At 38.9% G+C, this 17917-nt stretch overlaps 1 protein-coding gene across 2 annotated transcripts in view; it reads right to left on the reverse strand.

The window, feature by feature from the left end:
• The window catches only part of SLIT3 (slit guidance ligand 3), a 400487-nt gene that overhangs the window by 64606 nt on the left and 317964 nt on the right, over positions 1-17917 (reverse strand). For both annotated transcript variants that reach the window (XM_083718777.1, XM_083718776.1), the window contains exons 20-25: positions 16090-16222; positions 8265-8333; positions 6989-7060; positions 6747-6818; positions 3482-3553; positions 406-569 (exon numbers count right to left, since the gene is read on the reverse strand). In XM_083718777.1, the coding sequence (XP_083574903.1) occupies positions 406-569; positions 3482-3553; positions 6747-6818; positions 6989-7060; positions 8265-8333; positions 16090-16222 (582 nt within the window). The remainder of the gene's footprint in view (positions 1-405; positions 570-3481; positions 3554-6746; positions 6819-6988; positions 7061-8264; positions 8334-16089; positions 16223-17917) is intronic.

A 17917-nucleotide genomic window follows, 5' to 3' on the forward strand; every position in this document is an offset into this window, starting at 1 on the left:
GAGATGAAAATGTTTAACCAAAGCCAAATGTTTGCAATCAAATTCTTTGTGTTAAAACATGGTGAAACAGTTTTATCTAGAAGGGATTTTTTAGCCATTTTCCTTGGGCATTTAAACTAAAGACAATACAGGTAACTCACACTTATATGTAATTAACTTAGTGACTGCAGCTTTGTGTGGTGTGGGGAAAAGAAATAAATAGATGAAGAGCAGATGAAACCCATTCTCAATTTATTTATTCTTTCCAGCCATACTACACAGACTTTCAGAAAGTGGTGTGAGGGGTCATCAGCAGCCTAGAGCCTTCATCCTACCTTCCCAAATCCGGGTAAGGCAGCTTCCTATGATGTAGTAAGAAGCCCGGTATATAACAGAGCACACTGCATACTAAGCACTTATACCTACCTTTGCATTGAAAGTGGTGGGTTGGTGTTGTAAGCAACAGCCTGTCTGTCATGTCATCTGGACTGCTGCATCGTGCGATTCCTGGCTCTTTGTAGCCTGCCTTCACCCATTCAGAAAGCCAGCGCAGGTTGCAGTCACAATGCAAAGGGTTGGTACCAAGTGCCCTAAGGTGGGTTAAAATACAGGCGCATATATAACCAATAGTTGTTCAGAGAATCCCTAAAACTATTTTAAACCTGGCGTGCTCTGGTCCATGGGGTCATGAAGAGTCGGACACGACTAAACGACTAAACAACAACAACAAAACTATTTGTCTCATTTTATCAAAATATTTAAACAATAAAACATTTTATGGACATGTGATTAAAAGAACACTTTCTGATGGTCAGCCATTAATCTGTGTCCTTGATGCTGCCTCTTGATATGTTATTTGGCCAGTTTCAGCATCAAGGCATCAATTCTCTTTCTTCCACCGTTCCTCATGTATACTACTGCTCCACAGCTTCAACACAAATTCCCATCTTTCTGCTGTGGAGGAGACTGAATAACTAATAATATCCTAAACGTAGCAGGCATCATCCTTGAGAATTAACAGCTCACACTTGGAGATCAGAACCTAGCCTGCCTTAAAGGCAGCCTTGACCACATTCATTTTGATAGAAAGAAGCCCACCATACTCAGAGTCACTGCTAATTTGAATGCAGATGAAGCAGAACCATGTCCATCCACAGCAAGTGGGGGAATCATAAAACCTCCCTCCCTAACTCTGCATTAGGAACCCATTATGGTTTGGGAAAAGTAAGACCTTGGTGTTATTCAGGAAAGAGAGGTGGCAATTAACTCTTTCACTGCATGGTCCAATCATGAGTATCTCTCAGAGGATCTAAAGATACTGACTAAGTCCCAGAAGCACACGACCGACCGTAGGGGGAGAAAACATGTTAATTCTTCACAAGCTCTCTCTATTTTGTTTCTCACTGCTCCTCACCATCCTACTACCTGGTCAGTCAACTCATCCTGTAAAGCACAATGGCTTTCATCTCTCTGTACGGGACATATTGGCCTTAACCAATACTTTACAATACCCTTCTATGCCTTCTACCAAAAACTTCATTGTAAGACCACTTAAGATTTTACTTTATTGAAACTTTGAATTGATCAGACTCAGAAACTCTGAATAAATTCTTGCAGTTCAAGTGGAATGTTTTGGGAGAACGATCTAAAGGTTAAGGGGTATGATCCCAGTGGCATTATGCTGGTTCTAACAAAGTTTTTACTCCACAGGAGTGCTTAGCTATAGTTCCTGCAGAGGAAAAACATTATGATGGGTTCATCCCCTAGAGAGAAAGTTAAGAAATTATTTATACATACAAAAGTGATCAAAAATTAAGTCTACATGGATACTTTTTCCATTGGAGATAACAAAAACAATTTCTTAAAATGGAGTTCATGCTCAAAAAATGTTTTTTGGGGGAAAGCGGATGGAATACTGACAGATGAAATTCCACTAATGTTGTTAATGTAATTCCTGAGACATGACTGATGAAACAATTCTGCCCTAGACAAATTCATGCTGAGAGTTCATGAGTTGAACTACCGGCAGGGGTTCATCCATCAACATTAAGTAAATGGAACAGCAATCTTTCCTGAAAGGGGACAAATGTACCCCATTTATAAATTCTCACATAAGAAAAATAATTTGGCATACTATATATGAGCTGTTGAACAAGCATGTATCTGGAGTTCCACAAACATACACTTATGAATTGCCCAAATGCTCAGAAAGATCTTGAGATGGAGAATGAGATCAAAGAGACATCTAAAGGAAGAAGAGCTGTAGTAAGAGGTGGCTTAAGATACTGTAAATGTGTGTTCCAGTCAAGAAAAAGAGGTAAAACTTCTAAATGACTCCCCCAGAACAATACCTTTAAAGTCCTAAATGGCTTCGGCTCTGTAAAGCCAAATGAGCATCTCCTCCCACAGACACTGAAGTCCAGACCCTGAGGTTCAGCTCTGAGGCCTTTTGGCAGTTCCGTCATTGTAACAAATGAAGTTACAGAGAACCAGGCAGAGGGCCTTCTTGGTAGTGGTGCCCGCCCTTTGGAAAGCTCTCATCAGATGTCAATTATATGAGTTTCTGTAGACATCTGAAGGCAGCACTGTATAGCAAAGCTTTTAATGTATGATGTTTTGCTGTGTTCAGTTGGCTTTTACTGACCAGGGAATAGGTAGGATGAGGTAGTTAGAATGACAATTAAATGTTTTATTATTTAATATATTGTGAGCTGCCCAAAGCATTTTGGATGAGGTGGGTTTCAAATCAAACCAAACGATAATAAAAATTTGCAATGTACATGCTTTACATTTGGCTGCCTACAATTATGATCTGGTAGATTCAAATGCTTCTAATCATTTCAAAAGGCAAGTGCAGTTTTCCAAGTTGGACAATTCAGCATGAGGCCATAATATTTACAGTTAAAATACATTATAACAAACCCAAACATATTTATGATAGGAGCCTATGTGTGGTAATATATACTCCTACTAATAAAACATGGTTCTGCTAAACTAAAATAATGAAATGACCTTGAATATATTATTCCAAAATAAGGCTTTCAAGCTTTACACTCATTATTTGCAGTAGAGGTTGGATGAAGGAGCTAATTAAGAGCTGATATTACAGAAACCTCCTAAATACTGCATTAAAAAGTCTATTCCAAAGACCCAAACCCTATGATCATGGTAGTGATTCTGACGATCTAATTTACTTGAGCCAGAAATTTTAGAACAATGTAAATTTGACTACGCTATCAGTTTAGACAAATTCATCCCTTTCATATTCTGCTGACATTTTGGCATTAAAATCTTGCATTAAAAATGTGCACAGTATTTTAAAGTATTAAAAACTTGGTGAAAATGTCGTTTAGCCTCAGTCACTGCTTAATGTTTCAAATGTAGAAATTTGCTCAGTGCTGGTAATAATAAATGCAACTGCAATGTGACATAGCTGTGCAAATCCTACTTAGCAAAATGATTTGTACAGTGTCACTATTCTATTGAGGGTAACAGTACTTACAGATGGGAAAGTGACACAAGATCATTAAAAGACCCTTCAGGAACGCTGGAAATATCATTGCCATGAAGAGTCCTAAGAGAGAAGGGAATAATACAATGTTAGAATGCAGCTCGACCAAATATTATGTTAAGAAGTGCAGGTGTTTTTAACCACTTTTCGTGACATATTCAATACATAACTTAGGAAATAACATATTTTGCTGCCTTCACAAATTAAAGATAAGGTGGTTTGAGGAAGATGCTTTTTTACTTAAACCAAGGGAAAAATCACTCATAGATTGTAGACTCTTTCATCAAGCCTTGCATAAGAGGGCAAAGGGATACAATTTCATATAACAGTGAATACTAAAGGAGGAGTTATGGAGCAAACTATAAACACGTACTTTCAGAAAGGAAGTTAAGGTCTGTGGTGACATCCACCCATTCCATAATATAAAAATAGCTGAGATTTTGTCCAACTGGGGAATTATTTCAAGACCTTTGTATCATCAGGAAAACTTACCATTTCTAATTTCTAATCAACAAATCTGTTGCAGATACAATATGGACAATTGGATTGTAAAACCAATTGTCAATATTATATCAAACCAAGATACAGGATATCACAGACTGTCTCTCTGCACCTCCCATTCTGCAGCACAAATTTCAACTGTTAGATGCAAGAGCAATTAATCATTATGCCAGCATTTGCATCTACCAAACTTAGAGTTAACTGGGATAACCACTTAACTGAAACTGTCTTGAAACATGGTTAAGTGTGAACACATTAGCTTTAACCACATGATCCTGTGACATGATCTCTGTGCTGATTCACAGAATTTACATACATTTGTTTTGTTTTTTTGGCTTTCTCTTGCGGACTGTTTTAAGCAGATATTAGTTTAACATTTTGGACTTTATTCTTAACAAGAAGAGCAAGAGATAAATATATTATCCTGTGATTCTGTGTTTCTGTTTTTAACTGTGGGCCATTCTGTCAGGAGTAAAGAGCTGTAGCAAATGTAGTCCATTATTAATACCATTTTAACACAATCAATATTATAATTATTGGTACACTCTAGCTCAATAATGTTTGAAACAGGCACTGTACTGTGAGAGTATTCCAAACAGTTCAAACAAATACAACAATCACTGCATTGCATTATACGTGGGGCTGCCTCTGAAGATGGTTTGGAAACTTCAGCTAGTGCAAAATTCAACAGCCAAGTTGCTCTCTTGGGTAAGACGGTTTAAGCATATAAAACCAGTCCTGGCCTGATCGCACTGGCTGCCAATTAGTTTCTGGGCCCAATTCAAATAGCTGGTTTTGATCCCATAAAGCTTAAATGGCTCAGGCTTAGTTGAATCTATTCCAGCTTGATCACACAGCGCTAAATCCACATTAAATGTGGATGTGTCCAAAGTGTACACACAATAAGGAGATACATTGTTATGATTGTACCTGCATAACAAGTCTTATCTAACATCTCTTTGTACACTCACACTATTAAGTTTTTTTTTTTTAGAAACTTAAGCATACTCCTAAAAAACAAACATATGAAGATGTGTTAAGAGGAACCCAGCCTCTGAGCTACAGGACAAGGCTACCACTGCAATACCTATAACTAAATTCAGAATTAGGCATGTATTTTGATTGATAAGATAGTTTCCCTTTTTAATATTGATAGAGCAAATTTCTGGCAAACAAAACAATTAGGAAAGGAGTGGCTCATGCATGAAAGGGACTCTTTACCTGCACATCAAACCCAGACAATGAGCTATGTATCCTTTCTAGAAAGAAACCTGGAAATGCTTTTGCTGATTATTTCTCACTGAGGTTCTCTTGGGAATCCTTATAATAAATAAATGACACTAACAGATTGCACACTGTCGCTCAGAAGCACTTCCCCGCCCCCAGGAGAATTGATTTTTAATAACAATGTAGATGACATGTGGCGAGGGTTGTTGCTGACACCAGAGTTTTGTAGACTATAATAAATCAAATCATTCTGGAGGCTTCCAAATGCACAGAACTCAGAAAGAGAGACACTCATTCATGCGTCATTTCACTTTTGCACAGATGTGGAAGAGCTCCCACCCTTTTTCTCACTCCTATTTCTCTTAGAGCAAAAGCCTCTTCCCACTCCTGTTTCTCTTAGAGCAAATGCCTGTTCCAAGATATGATGAAGCAAGTCTTCTAAGCAAGCCAGTATCTGCATTTATAAAACTGGGCCTGAGTTTGTACCAGTTTTCTGCCATGTCCTGAAAAAATATAGATAATTTTGATTTGCTCATAACTTAACATTTGCACAATTGCATATAAAAAGGTTATCATATGCTACTATATCCTAGAATTGAGAACCTTGATATACAAATAATATACTAGTCAAGACTTCATAGCATTTCTCAAATGATGAGAAAAAGAGTCACCTGCTAATGTACAGAAATTCACTGTGTGTGAAGTTTGCCCTCAACAAAACAGACCAACATATTGCCTCATCAGCAGGCAGATTACTGCTTTCATCCTGCTGTACACAATCTTCAACTGACCTGCAACTCACCCTTGTCTCCTTTCACATGTCCCCAACAATGCCTATGAATATCTCAGAGTGGCACATTGCCTGGTGTGCCAGAAAGAAGGAGAAAGGAAGCTTTAAGAAACATGTAGGAAGTGCATCTCATGTGCTTCTGGAAGTTTATGCTCCATTTATTACTTGGCAGTGATGAAGCTCCTTGCAGAAAATAAGAGCAGCTACTGCAAATATGAATCATCTATTTCCTATAGTCCCTTCTCTATTCCTAGAACAGGTACATACAAAACTGTACTGGAGCCAGCCAAGAAGAGAAAAAGAAACTTATAGGTTCAAAATCCTTGCACCTGATTCTAGACTGGTCTTCTGGCAATGCTAGATATCAGCCTCTGCCATACTGCATAAGAACATGTATATTTTAATACAGGGGTTGGGGACCTGTGGCCATTCAGACGTTGCCAGACCTCAGCTCTCATTATCCCTGAGCATTGGGCCAGTCTGCATTTCAAGCATCTTCAAAATTAATAATCACCTGGAAGCTCAAAACGATCTCGCTCTCTACACAAAAGTCCAACATCCCCCTTGAACAGTGGTTACAGGCTATTTTACATCTCAGTGCAAGTAAATTGGAACTAATTGTCTGGAAATGAGCGTGATGTGGTGACTCAAGTGAAAGCCATCTGCTCGTTAAAAATCTTGCTGTTACCTGCAGCCTCTTAAACTATAACCCAGCCACAGTGAACAAGCAATACTTACAACACCCTGAGAGACTTAAGCCCATTGAACGCATGGACTGGGATACACTTCAGCTTGTTGTAGCTCAGGATCCTGGAATAATAAAACAACACAGGTTGCATTACTTCGTCATTGATTCACTGAAGCAAAAGCAGAACAGAAATCAGAATTCATTAACTTAGAAACATTAAATGCTTAGTTAATGCAACTGATCTCACACTGAACAGCAATTACAGTGTATGCCAGAACTACTAAGTACTCACAGTGTTGATAGCTGTGTCATATTACTGAAGGTGTAATTGGCCAGCATGCTGATGCTGTTGTTGCTTAAGTCACTGAAGAAAAATACACAAAATAAAGGTCATTGATGCAATGAAAATAAGTCTTTTCTTAAAGTTAGGTCAAAGTTCAAGTTGTTTCAAAGCAAATAAATCAACAAGGACCAATTATCTAAGAATGTAATGCTGTAAGAAAACCAAACCAAATACTGTAAAAAGTAGAAAATTTTATTATTGAAATTTCAAACAAAGTTACGCTGGCAACTCCTCCATGTGCCTGGTGCAGAGATTGCCAACCTTTTTGGACCAGTGAGAATGCTTTGAATTTACAGCAAGTTGTATTGAGGTTGTAATGGGCAGTGTGGCATAACACAAAATTAGAGACCCCTGATAATTTTTTGTTTATCTTGGGAAGTCAGCCTACCCAGGGGTAGTTCTACTGGTCTCGAGTGTGGAGATCATACAATATTGATTTTATATGCACTTACCAATATATCTGCTGCCTAATAGCAACAGGGAGCATTCCTTAGTACCAGGAAAAATATACAAGGTGGCCACATAAGTTTCTAAGATGACTAGTGAAATATACTTGGAGTCGAGAGTGGATTTCATGCTCTTTATTCAGCTCATAGTGGTGAGGAGGAATGGAAGTTCCCTCAGAATGTCTACATTATTTACACAATGGGCCCCACATGATTGGCTAATTCTGGGATTCTCCTGTAGGCCAATCAGGTTGCGGATTCACTTCCACCTGGAACTGGATTGGGTGGCTCCTGTGGACCAATCAGACTGCTGCATTCTGGATCCTATTGTTCTAGGACCAATCAGACTGCTGCATTCTGGATGCTATTGTTCTAGGACCAATCAGACTGCTGCATTTTGGATCCTATTCAACTCAGTCCATAACACCTAGAGACTGACTTTATTTTTAAATGGAGATCCAGAGCAACTGCCCAGGGGCACCAGTGAAAGCCATCATGGATGCCATGCTGCTCACATGTATTTCTGTTGTGAACCACCCTGAGATCTTCAGATCAAGGGCAGTATAGAAATTTAATAAATAATGTTTGGGAACTCCTGGTACCATAAGTCGTTATGGTAATATATTGCTGTACAGCAACACATAAGATGCCCCAACATGATAGAAAGGAACAGTGCTTTTTTATGGCACTACTCAATGGTAGGTAGCACCAGCACCATTTTTTTCCTAGGGAAAAAGCACTGGAAAGGAAGGGCCGGTTCCAAATTCTGAGATACTTACATTAGTGTCAAGTGTCTGAACAGGGAGAGTTCCTTTGGCACAGCAGGTAAATGGTTTCCTTCCAGATATCTGAAAGCAATATATATTGAAAATAGTTATAGGCTACATCTGCGAATGTCCAACCAGAAACCATCATAATTGTGAGTTTATGTTAAATACTTTAAGCAGGTTTAATTGTAAATGATGGTGGTGAATTCCCAACTACACCAAAATATGTTTCCAGCCAGTTCAATAGGGTCACGATGTGTATACTGATACAAATATGCATCCAGTTGCATGATTTCAACCACTGCTTATCCAAAAGCCTATTTCTGCATAGTGATAGTCAATATCGAATTAGATGTCTATGTCAGTGTATGTGAAAGCAAAGCCAAAATTCTATTGTTATATTGCAGTGATTGGGGCGGGGGGCTTGTATCTATAGAAGACCATTTGGGTTCTTTTAAAACTTCTTTTTCCAGCGTCTTTCTGGAACATGTCAAGTTAAAACAGTTTTGTACTACCTCTGCCAAACACACATTATTTGTTTTGACAGCATCAATTTGCAGTTTGTGTCCTATGGACCCCTTCAAAATCCTGGCTGGTAATAAAGATATAATGTGACATCAAAATTAGTCTAGTTTAACATAAAAAATAGGGTTTTTTTAAAGCAATGTAAAAATAAAAGCTATTGGGATGCACCAGACTCCACAACGTTAATTTTATTTTTTAGAACAAAAAAGCACACATAGAGAGCAGTGCCAGTATATGTTTTGTTAAGGAAACAAACTTGTGACATGTAATATTTGGGGAAAGATACAACCCAATAATTAGGCAATTCTTAGTGGGCTACCAGGAAGCCCAGGAGAAAAGGAGAAATCTAAACTGCCTAGGTTCAAAGCTGAGATTATAGTAAGTAATGGAAGTACAGTGGTACCTCCGTTTGTGCACAGGATTCATTTTAGAGCTCCGGTCAGATCCCAAGGTGTGTTTATCCGGAGGTGCCGCTTCTGCACATGCGTGTGGCGTGTAGAGCGCTTCTGCACATGCGAGCACGGCAAAACCCGGAAAAATACTTCCGGGTTAGCCACGTACGTATCCCGAAAGGTACATAACCGGAGGTGAACGTAAGTAGAGGTACCACTGTAGTAGCAGTAGCCTCAAATCTTTGCTACCACAGACCATCTGAAATTTGCTGAGGCTCTTGGAAGACCAAATTTTCTGTCTAGTGTGGCAATTGTGATTCCATAGAATTTAAATCGTAATACAATAAAATGCAATATAAGAAATAAAAGAAGTAATAAATACCGTACATATTTTAAAATCAGCACTAACTTCCCATGCAATGGAAAGCCACAGACACTGAACGAAGCTTGTGGATGACTGGTGGTCAATAGATCAGAGTTTGGGAATCTCTATTCTAATAGGCAGTGGTGGAGTTAGTTCAACAGAAACCCCACCAGTTTATATGTGTTAAAAGTCGCAGTTTGCTAGGGTTTTTTTGCCCTCGTTTAGTTTGTAAAAGGATTTGAAAGTAAAGTAAAAGAGTGTATCTCTAAAAGAAAGGGTACTAGGAGTAATACTGGAGTAAGTAAATACTGGAGTAAGTAAATATTAGATGTATTGATGGAGTGGCTTGCTTGAATATCCCTTTTCTTCTATCGTAAATCAGTGAGCTTACAGGAAAATACTACTGCTTGCTTTTTTTAAAAGAAAATTAGTGACTACAAAAACAATCTTTTCCAGAAACCTGAAATAAACTCATTTACCTCTTCTAGAGAGCACATTAACAAAGAAGGGGGAGGATCGCTTATGTCCTTGCTATAAGGTTGTGCTTAATTAAAGCTACTAAAAAGAACTCCAAATGCAAATTGACCTCATTAGAATTATTTCTGCCCTCTGACTGCAAACTGCTCATGCAGGCAATATTTCAATAACACATCAGAAGCTGACTCAGTCTAGCTGTGTTAATCCATACAACCATTTACTTTAACTGCTTAGTAAAAATGTAAAATGAATACACAATGACTGATAATAACTGAGGCAGCAATATTTAAGATTTAAATGCAAAGTCAGATATTATTAAATCTGTATTTAAATTTTACAAAATAAATTATTGTAAATGGGTGCCTCGAAAACATAAGTGGGAACAGGCAATTACATTTTTCATGTGATTATACACATGATCTGGCAGTGCCAAATTTTTGCCCTCCAACACATTTAAGGGAATTGTATGTTTTTGAAGGGTGTAAGAATGATGCCCCAAGCCTCTTCACTTTGCTCTTTTCAAGCTTGTTCATAGCTGATCTACTGCACCTTCAGCAGCACTTTAAAATTTTAATAGGGTTTCTTTTCCCTTCATGATCACAGCAAATTAGGACCATTCAATGAGTAACGATGTCTCAGAGCCAATCAGATACGGCTATGCGTTGGCATCACTGAGGGCACTGCCTTACTCTGAAGCTATGATATAGCTCTTAGTTATGCCAGAATGCACACTGGAAAGTGCATTAAATCATGCTTCCCATTGAGAGCAGTATAATGCAGATCTGCAGTCAGGTGTGCATTCCAACAGTTCCTAATTTGCCACATGGCACTGAGAAGGTTTCATTGCCAAAGTGCAGCACAGAAAAACAGGGAGCACTGGTTTAGTTGCCAAGGAAAAGGGGACTTGTCCTCTTTTTACCAGCTGAAAATGTCCTACTGAGTGCCCTTAAAAAGTAATTGCAAATTAGAGAGGTGCTTTTTTGAGAAGAACAAAAATGTTCGTGAAAATCTCCCCTGACCCAGTTCAGCTCACCTTTAGATTATACAGTATATTGCCTAAATAACAATTTGTCTTGCTTACTGTGACATGCAAACTGAGCCACTGAAATTTACACACATTTGGGTAAAAGTTGCAATTTCATCAATCTAAATTAAGTTGTTATTTTTGAAATAATTGCATACAGCAAGTGTACAGCAACCTCAGGAGAAACAAGGATTCCAGTGCCAATTTTCATCATTGTTGCTTATTGTGAAGCCAATTTTCTGAAACCTGTGAGAATTTCATTACTCTATCCATTGCTTGATAGAGCTGACCATTTGATATTGCTGTTCGGGAAATGCAGCTTACATATTTTAATGCAGTGACCATTAAAATAGATCAGCAGCAGGCAACCTATGGCCTGAAAGCCGGATGTGGACCAATTGCCTTCTCAATCTGGCCCGCGGATGGTCCGGGAATCAGCGTGTTTTTACATGAGTAGAATGTGTCCTTTTATTTAAAATGCATCTCTGGGTTATTTGTGGGGCATAGGAATTCGTTCATCCCCCCCCCCAAAAAAATATAGTCCAGCCCCCCCACAAGGGCTGAGGGACGGTGGACCGGCCCACAGCTGAAAAAGGTTGCTCACCCCTGAAACAGATAATCATTTGAGAGAATAATGAAAACACTATAATGAAAAAGTTTTTCAACCACAGTGTGCTATGCGAGGTGCAGTTTTATTTTAATGGAAACCAATACAGGGCCATGCAATATTTCTGTTGAATTGTTTGGTTGCCATTGATGTTAAAGAGAAAATTCTCTCAATTTCAAATTAACAGGTAGTATATAAATAGCAGCTATTATCCAGACAGTACAGGTCTCTAAATCTACAAAGTGATTTCTCTAGCATCCATTCAGCTTCACACTTATGACTTTCATCAGCAGTAATGACAGAATACTGCAGCATCAGTCAGCACTCAGTTTCTAGTAATGCTGTAAGCTGCTCAGTTTTCTTTTCTGAATGTGCCGGACCTAACTATATGGATGCAAAAAGGATTCAAAAGAAATTCCTCTGGGAATTCAACTAGACCTAGGATACAGAATTTCAGCATGTGTATCTATAGGGAAAAATGTGATGTGTTACTACATTGTCCTGGGTACACAAATTCATTGGGGGGGGGGTAGGCAGCTGATCCACAACATTCATTTAAAGCATATTCAGCATAAATTTGAAGCATATGGGTTCTCCCAAAGAATCATGGGAACTGCATCTTGCAACTTCTGTGAGAGGGTGAAACTACATCCCCCACTTTGGGGGGAAGTAATGTGCTTTAAATGTGCATTGCATGTGCTTTAAATGTATGGTGTAGATCTGCCCTCAGTTCACTACTGCTGGAGAAAGAGTACTATTTTAAGTATTACTTTAGCATTTTGCTATGGTGAAACTCTACCTGCTGCAGAATGAAATTTTCCATCTGTCTGTGTATCCATTTCAGTGTAACATTATTTAGGACCTGTTGCAGTAAAAGATTTCCTGTTGTATGGATATTCTGGAACTTTATATACAGCTCTAATTTACTAGGTCTTGTTAGATGTATGGCAGGCTTTTTATTAAAATGTAATGTATAAACATGCATGATTACATTTTAATAAAAAGCATTTCAGCTGAACATGTTTGTCACACAGCGGATGCGATTTTATCTTGGCAAATGGAAGTTTATAAATGCAAGGCTCCACAGCATTCATTAATATGCTACTAAATAAATCCTCCCCTTTATTATTGGAACTATGTCAGAATGCCAGATCAAGCCAGTCAGAGAGAAAGACAGATGGGATGCCAGAGAAACTCTCTAAAACACTGCATCAGCTATCGGCATAAGCATGCTATCCACATATCAATATTAGTTACAACTCAGAAGTTTAAGATGGAGGAGAAAGAGCTAGAATATTAGATACAGACCCTGTTTAAGAAAGTACCATTTGCAGAATGAAGTATGAAGCTCAGTCCTTTCTTATTTTGTGACAAATGCTGCTAGCAAAACCACTTCCAGCATTGCTTTCATGAGACATATCATGGAAGTTACACCTCTCTCTCTCTCTCTCTCTCTCTCTCTCTCTCTCTCTCTCTCAAAAAAAAAAAAAAAAGACAATGGAATGTTGGTGCATTATTTTGGACAGAGATGGAAAGCATCCAAAGGCATATTGGGAGCTTGCACATCTTTCACTGGTCAACACATGTATTATCTTCTGACATCTTAAAACACAAGTATGACTCTATGCAGGAAGTGGGAATAAACTAACTAAATTTAAAAGTGACTTCCTGAGCACAATTTTCTAATATAGAAAATAAAAACATGAAAATGAAATTAGATTCACTGGTCTCTATGGCAGTAAAAGTGTGCAAACTCCCCCACCTCCCCACACAGTACTGATCCCTAGGACTCAAAAACCCAAATGACTTTTAAGGACTTCTAAGAGCATAAGGAGAGCTCTGCCAGTGGTCAACCAGGTGCTCATGACAAGCCTGCAAGCAGCACCCCCCCAGGCCCATTCCTAGCAACTGGTGTTCAAAATAAAACTTGTTCCAGTGGTGGAGGCAGGGCACAGGTATCATGGCCTAGAGCCGCTGATAGCCTTATCCTTCATCAATTTGTCTAATCCTCTTTTAAAGCCATCCAAACTGGTGGCCATTTCTACATCTTGTGGGACTGAATTCCATAGTTTAACTATGCGCTATGTGAAGGAATACTTTCTTTAGTTTGTCTTGAATCTTCAAACACTTAGCTTCATTTATATAACTGCATTATGATATTGACAGTTTCATTTCAGTCCCTGCCCCAGGAGCTGCTTCCTCTTCCCTGCCAGGGCCACCAAAAAAGGCCACATGTTGGATTACTGGGTTCCAAACTACAGCTTCCCAACTTATATAATATGGGAAATTCAATAAAATTTCCCTTAGGTTTAACTGGAATAAGAATTAGTTGTTTTGACATTCCACTGGTAGCAATTGCAACAGGGCTGGATTTAGATGAAGAGCGGCTCTAGGCTACTCCACTTGTGAGGCCCTTCCCCATCCCCCACCCTCTTGGCTAGAAGAAAATGGAAGAGTATTATAAACAAAATTGAGTGAAGCCAAGGATGATGACGTGTATTTAAAATTCGGGCGAAGGCTTGGCCAGGGGGCGGTTGTCCTCTTATATACCTGCTGGGATTGACAAGGCATCTGACCCTCACCTGAATCTCATAACTCTTCTGACAGGTGATTTGGTCTGCAGACACAGTGTGGAAATAAAGGATGAGATTGCCCACCAGATACCAGTGTTTTTGTTACAATCCCCTTCTCAATTAAGTAATCAATTTTAATTTAGAATTAAAATTCTCAAAACTTTCTTATTTGTTAATTCAAGCAAGTAAATTACTGCTCTCACTTCATTACAAACAGTATTGAATATACAGGTTGAATATACAGGTTTATGGCCATGCTGTAATGTAGTGCTTATGCCACTGTGAATAAAAGTTGGCTGGGCTCATTGTCTCAGGGTTTGGGGGGGGGGGTGAGAGGTGACAAAACTGATTTCTAATAAGTGGGCCTCCCTTCATTTCCATAACAAGTCCTTGAGTCTGTACTCTGAATAGTGACACCAGTGACCTAGAAGGTGCAGAGCTTGGGCTGCACAGTCTCATCAGGGCTGGCCTTAAGGCAATTGGAGCAATTGGGCCAAATTGGGCCCCACATGCTGCTCCTAAGGGGGCCCCTGCACCAGGGCAATCTATATGGATTTTATTTATATCTATAAGATTTTGCAGACTTTGGCTGTGAACTGGGACTCCACACAAAAAAAACAACAACTAAAGTTGGGCCCCACTTCTTCAAATTGAGCCCCACTGGCTAGCCCTGAGTCTCATAGTTGCTGGGCCTGAGTTGCCCTGCCCTTGCATGAAGTCTTGGGTTTGAAATTTTGGGAGAGGGGAAACTGCGGCACTGGGGAGTGGGCAGGCTGGTGAGGCCCTCTAGATTTAGAGGCCCTATGCTTCAGCCTACTTAACCTATAGATAAACCTGAAACTGAGTTGCACCCATGTGGTCTATGATAGTCTTGGCAGCCTTAGGAGTAAAACAACAGAGCCTCTGATATTTCCTGCCTTCCACCAATGCAGTGAAGATGACACTTCATGCAGTTCACATGTTGAAAAGGTATTCCTCACATTTCAGTGATATATTCTGCAGACACTAACTCACCTCACATACCACAGAACCAATAAATCACATATTTCAAGCAATTTTGAATTCTAAACATGTTCACATGGAGAAACTAACAGGGAAAACGTCTACCACTTGGCTGCCAATTTCCCCTTTTTAGTGCCTTTCCACAGAAAACCACATTCTAAAATGAGATACAAACAAGAAGCTGCCCTCACCTCTTGCAAATCTACTTTATAATTTAATCTAATTGCCTGTTATTTTAACAATTTTATTAGCATCAGAGTAAATAATCCCATTTTACTTTCAAATGTTTCTCTTCTTCTTCTTTTTTAAAAAATGTCAACCAGCAGGGATAATTAGCCTACAAATGATTATGTTGGGAATACATTTTCAATAGCTCATTCAAGTGGGCAATTGTGAACATGCTCCCTTCCTGCTGAAAAAGCGGCACAGAACATTCAATATTTAACTTGTTAATTTCACCTGATATATTCAGAAAGAACAAGAAGGTAGCAAAAGACCTAGCTGTCAAAACTACACCATTCTAGATGTCTTTCATTCCTAATGAGGCATTAAAAAAAATAAATCTGTAACCACCACACTTAAAATAAAATGCAAAACTATGCTATAAAGAACTTGGGAGACTGAAAGGCAAAACAACAGTCCCAATCCCAAACTTTGATAATTTTCTATCCAAATACTTGAACTTCAGTAGCTCATATTGAAATTTATACCCATACTCTGAGCCACTATTTTGAATCTGGCGCTGGTTGGTGGGCCTCAGTGTTTTAGTCTTTTAAAAAACTGCCCTTCTGAAGGCTGCCCATCCCAGGCAATTTAATTTATATTGACATGAAATTTATATTTGTTCATGAAATTCTTGAAAATATGGCTTACAGTTCTGTCACATCTTTGGGGACACCTTTAGGCAGGAAACGTAACCCTTTGTTACTGCAGCGAACTACTGAATCCACACAAGTGCATTGTTCTGGACAACGGGGAGAAAAATGACAGCTGCTTTCAGTATTACCTATGAAGAGAGAGAGAAAAGTGCAAAAAGGTAAGGTCAGAAAGAGATGACAGGAACCTGAGATCATTCACTTCTAAAATAACAGCTCACCTCTTATAAAACTGTGATATCTACAGGGCCGTCTTAGCATATCTGGCACTGTGGTGCAAGGATCCCCCTGGAGCCCCCCACCCCCACGTTTCCCTCCAGGTGGGCAGCAACTAGAGGGCAGCTTCTCAAGCAGGGAGGAGGCTCCGGGTGTGGCATGGCATGGCAGAGGTGGGCAAGGGCAGCAAGCTGATGCCAGGAGGCGCCATATCCAGCCTCCGCCTCTTCCATGGTGCCCTCCAGAACTTGGTGCCGTGGCGCCCTGCACCACTAGCCTCTATGGCTAAGATGTCCCTGGATATCTCGCTAGTAATCATAAATAACTGAGTAAAATTTTAAGTGTCTTCTGAACACTATATGGGGAATAAATGCAAGCTTGCTCAGGCAACATTTCATGCCAAGTGCAGTTTTATATATTTCTTCTTCCATAAGCAGATGCCTATGCTGGATCAAAAGTCCTTCTGTGCCTATAAGGGCACAAGTTGGATTCACCCTTAGTTACATTGCTGAGGCCTGGTTCACACACACATTTTTGTCACTCTATTTGTCTATTTAATTACTGTATTCTTCATGATTGGCAGCTAAATGTGTTACTTTGAAAAAAGCATTTAATGTGATCTGAGATATGTCAGTTTTCATTTCTTAGTACAGAAAGTATTGATCTGATGTGTAGAGATCTTTCCTATTCCGATTAGTTCAAAAGGGTTCTAGAAGGTTTTTTCTCTTTGTGAAAGAAGGTTTATTTCTATGTGAGAGAAACAGGAAGAAGGTTTCTGATGTTTGGGTTACTTTTCTGGGAAGCTGCATACAGCTGGTTTAAACTGGTTTTGTTATCCTTTCTGTCAAGGTCAAGTTGACTATAATACTAAGACCAGGAGGAGTCTGGGTCTCACTCACTTTCTGTTTTCTGTCTGTTTTAGTGTTCTATATTTGTATGCTGTAGTGACAGGGTTTAGTCTTATAAGTCTGTAAGTTTTATTGTTTTTTGCTGCAACTGTATTTTTATGGACTGTGCCAATCCTGAATGTACTGGATTTGTGACCATTTATGCTCATTTGCCTTCAGTACCAATAAAGCTCTGCTGAATGGAATACAATTGCCTCTGGTCTGTTTTTTTAGAAACTCTGCTACATGTTTAAGTTTTTTCCTCCTCCGGTACTGGACGACAAGATAACATGAAAATTCTATTTGTGGTGGACTATTTGATGATACAATATATTGATGAATATGCAGCTATGAACCAATCTGAAATAACTGTCTTTCCTGTATATTATTTTGGTGAAAACTAAGTGCTTTACAATATCACGTGCAGCTTGGTATGGATAATATTTATTTGTTAAAGAGAAGACTCTAAGTATGTCACATTCCTTTTTAAAAAAATTATAAGGATTTTTGTTTTTGACAAGTGCAATGAAAAATAAAGGAACAAAATGAGCTAATCATCCACAATAATTAGAGATCCATCTACACATGCATAAAAATATCTAGTATTTCCAGCATGGGTGATGATTTCTATAAGACAGAGTTTATAAAACAGATTAAACCTCACAACTAGAGAGCAGGAGGCTAGTGTTACAAAATTAAGCCTTTGAAATTAAGAACATTAAA

Source organism: Podarcis gaigeae (assembly GCF_964106915.1).
Source record: "Podarcis gaigeae genome assembly, chromosome: 2".
Taxonomy (NCBI): Eukaryota; Metazoa; Chordata; class Lepidosauria; order Squamata; family Lacertidae; genus Podarcis; species Podarcis gaigeae.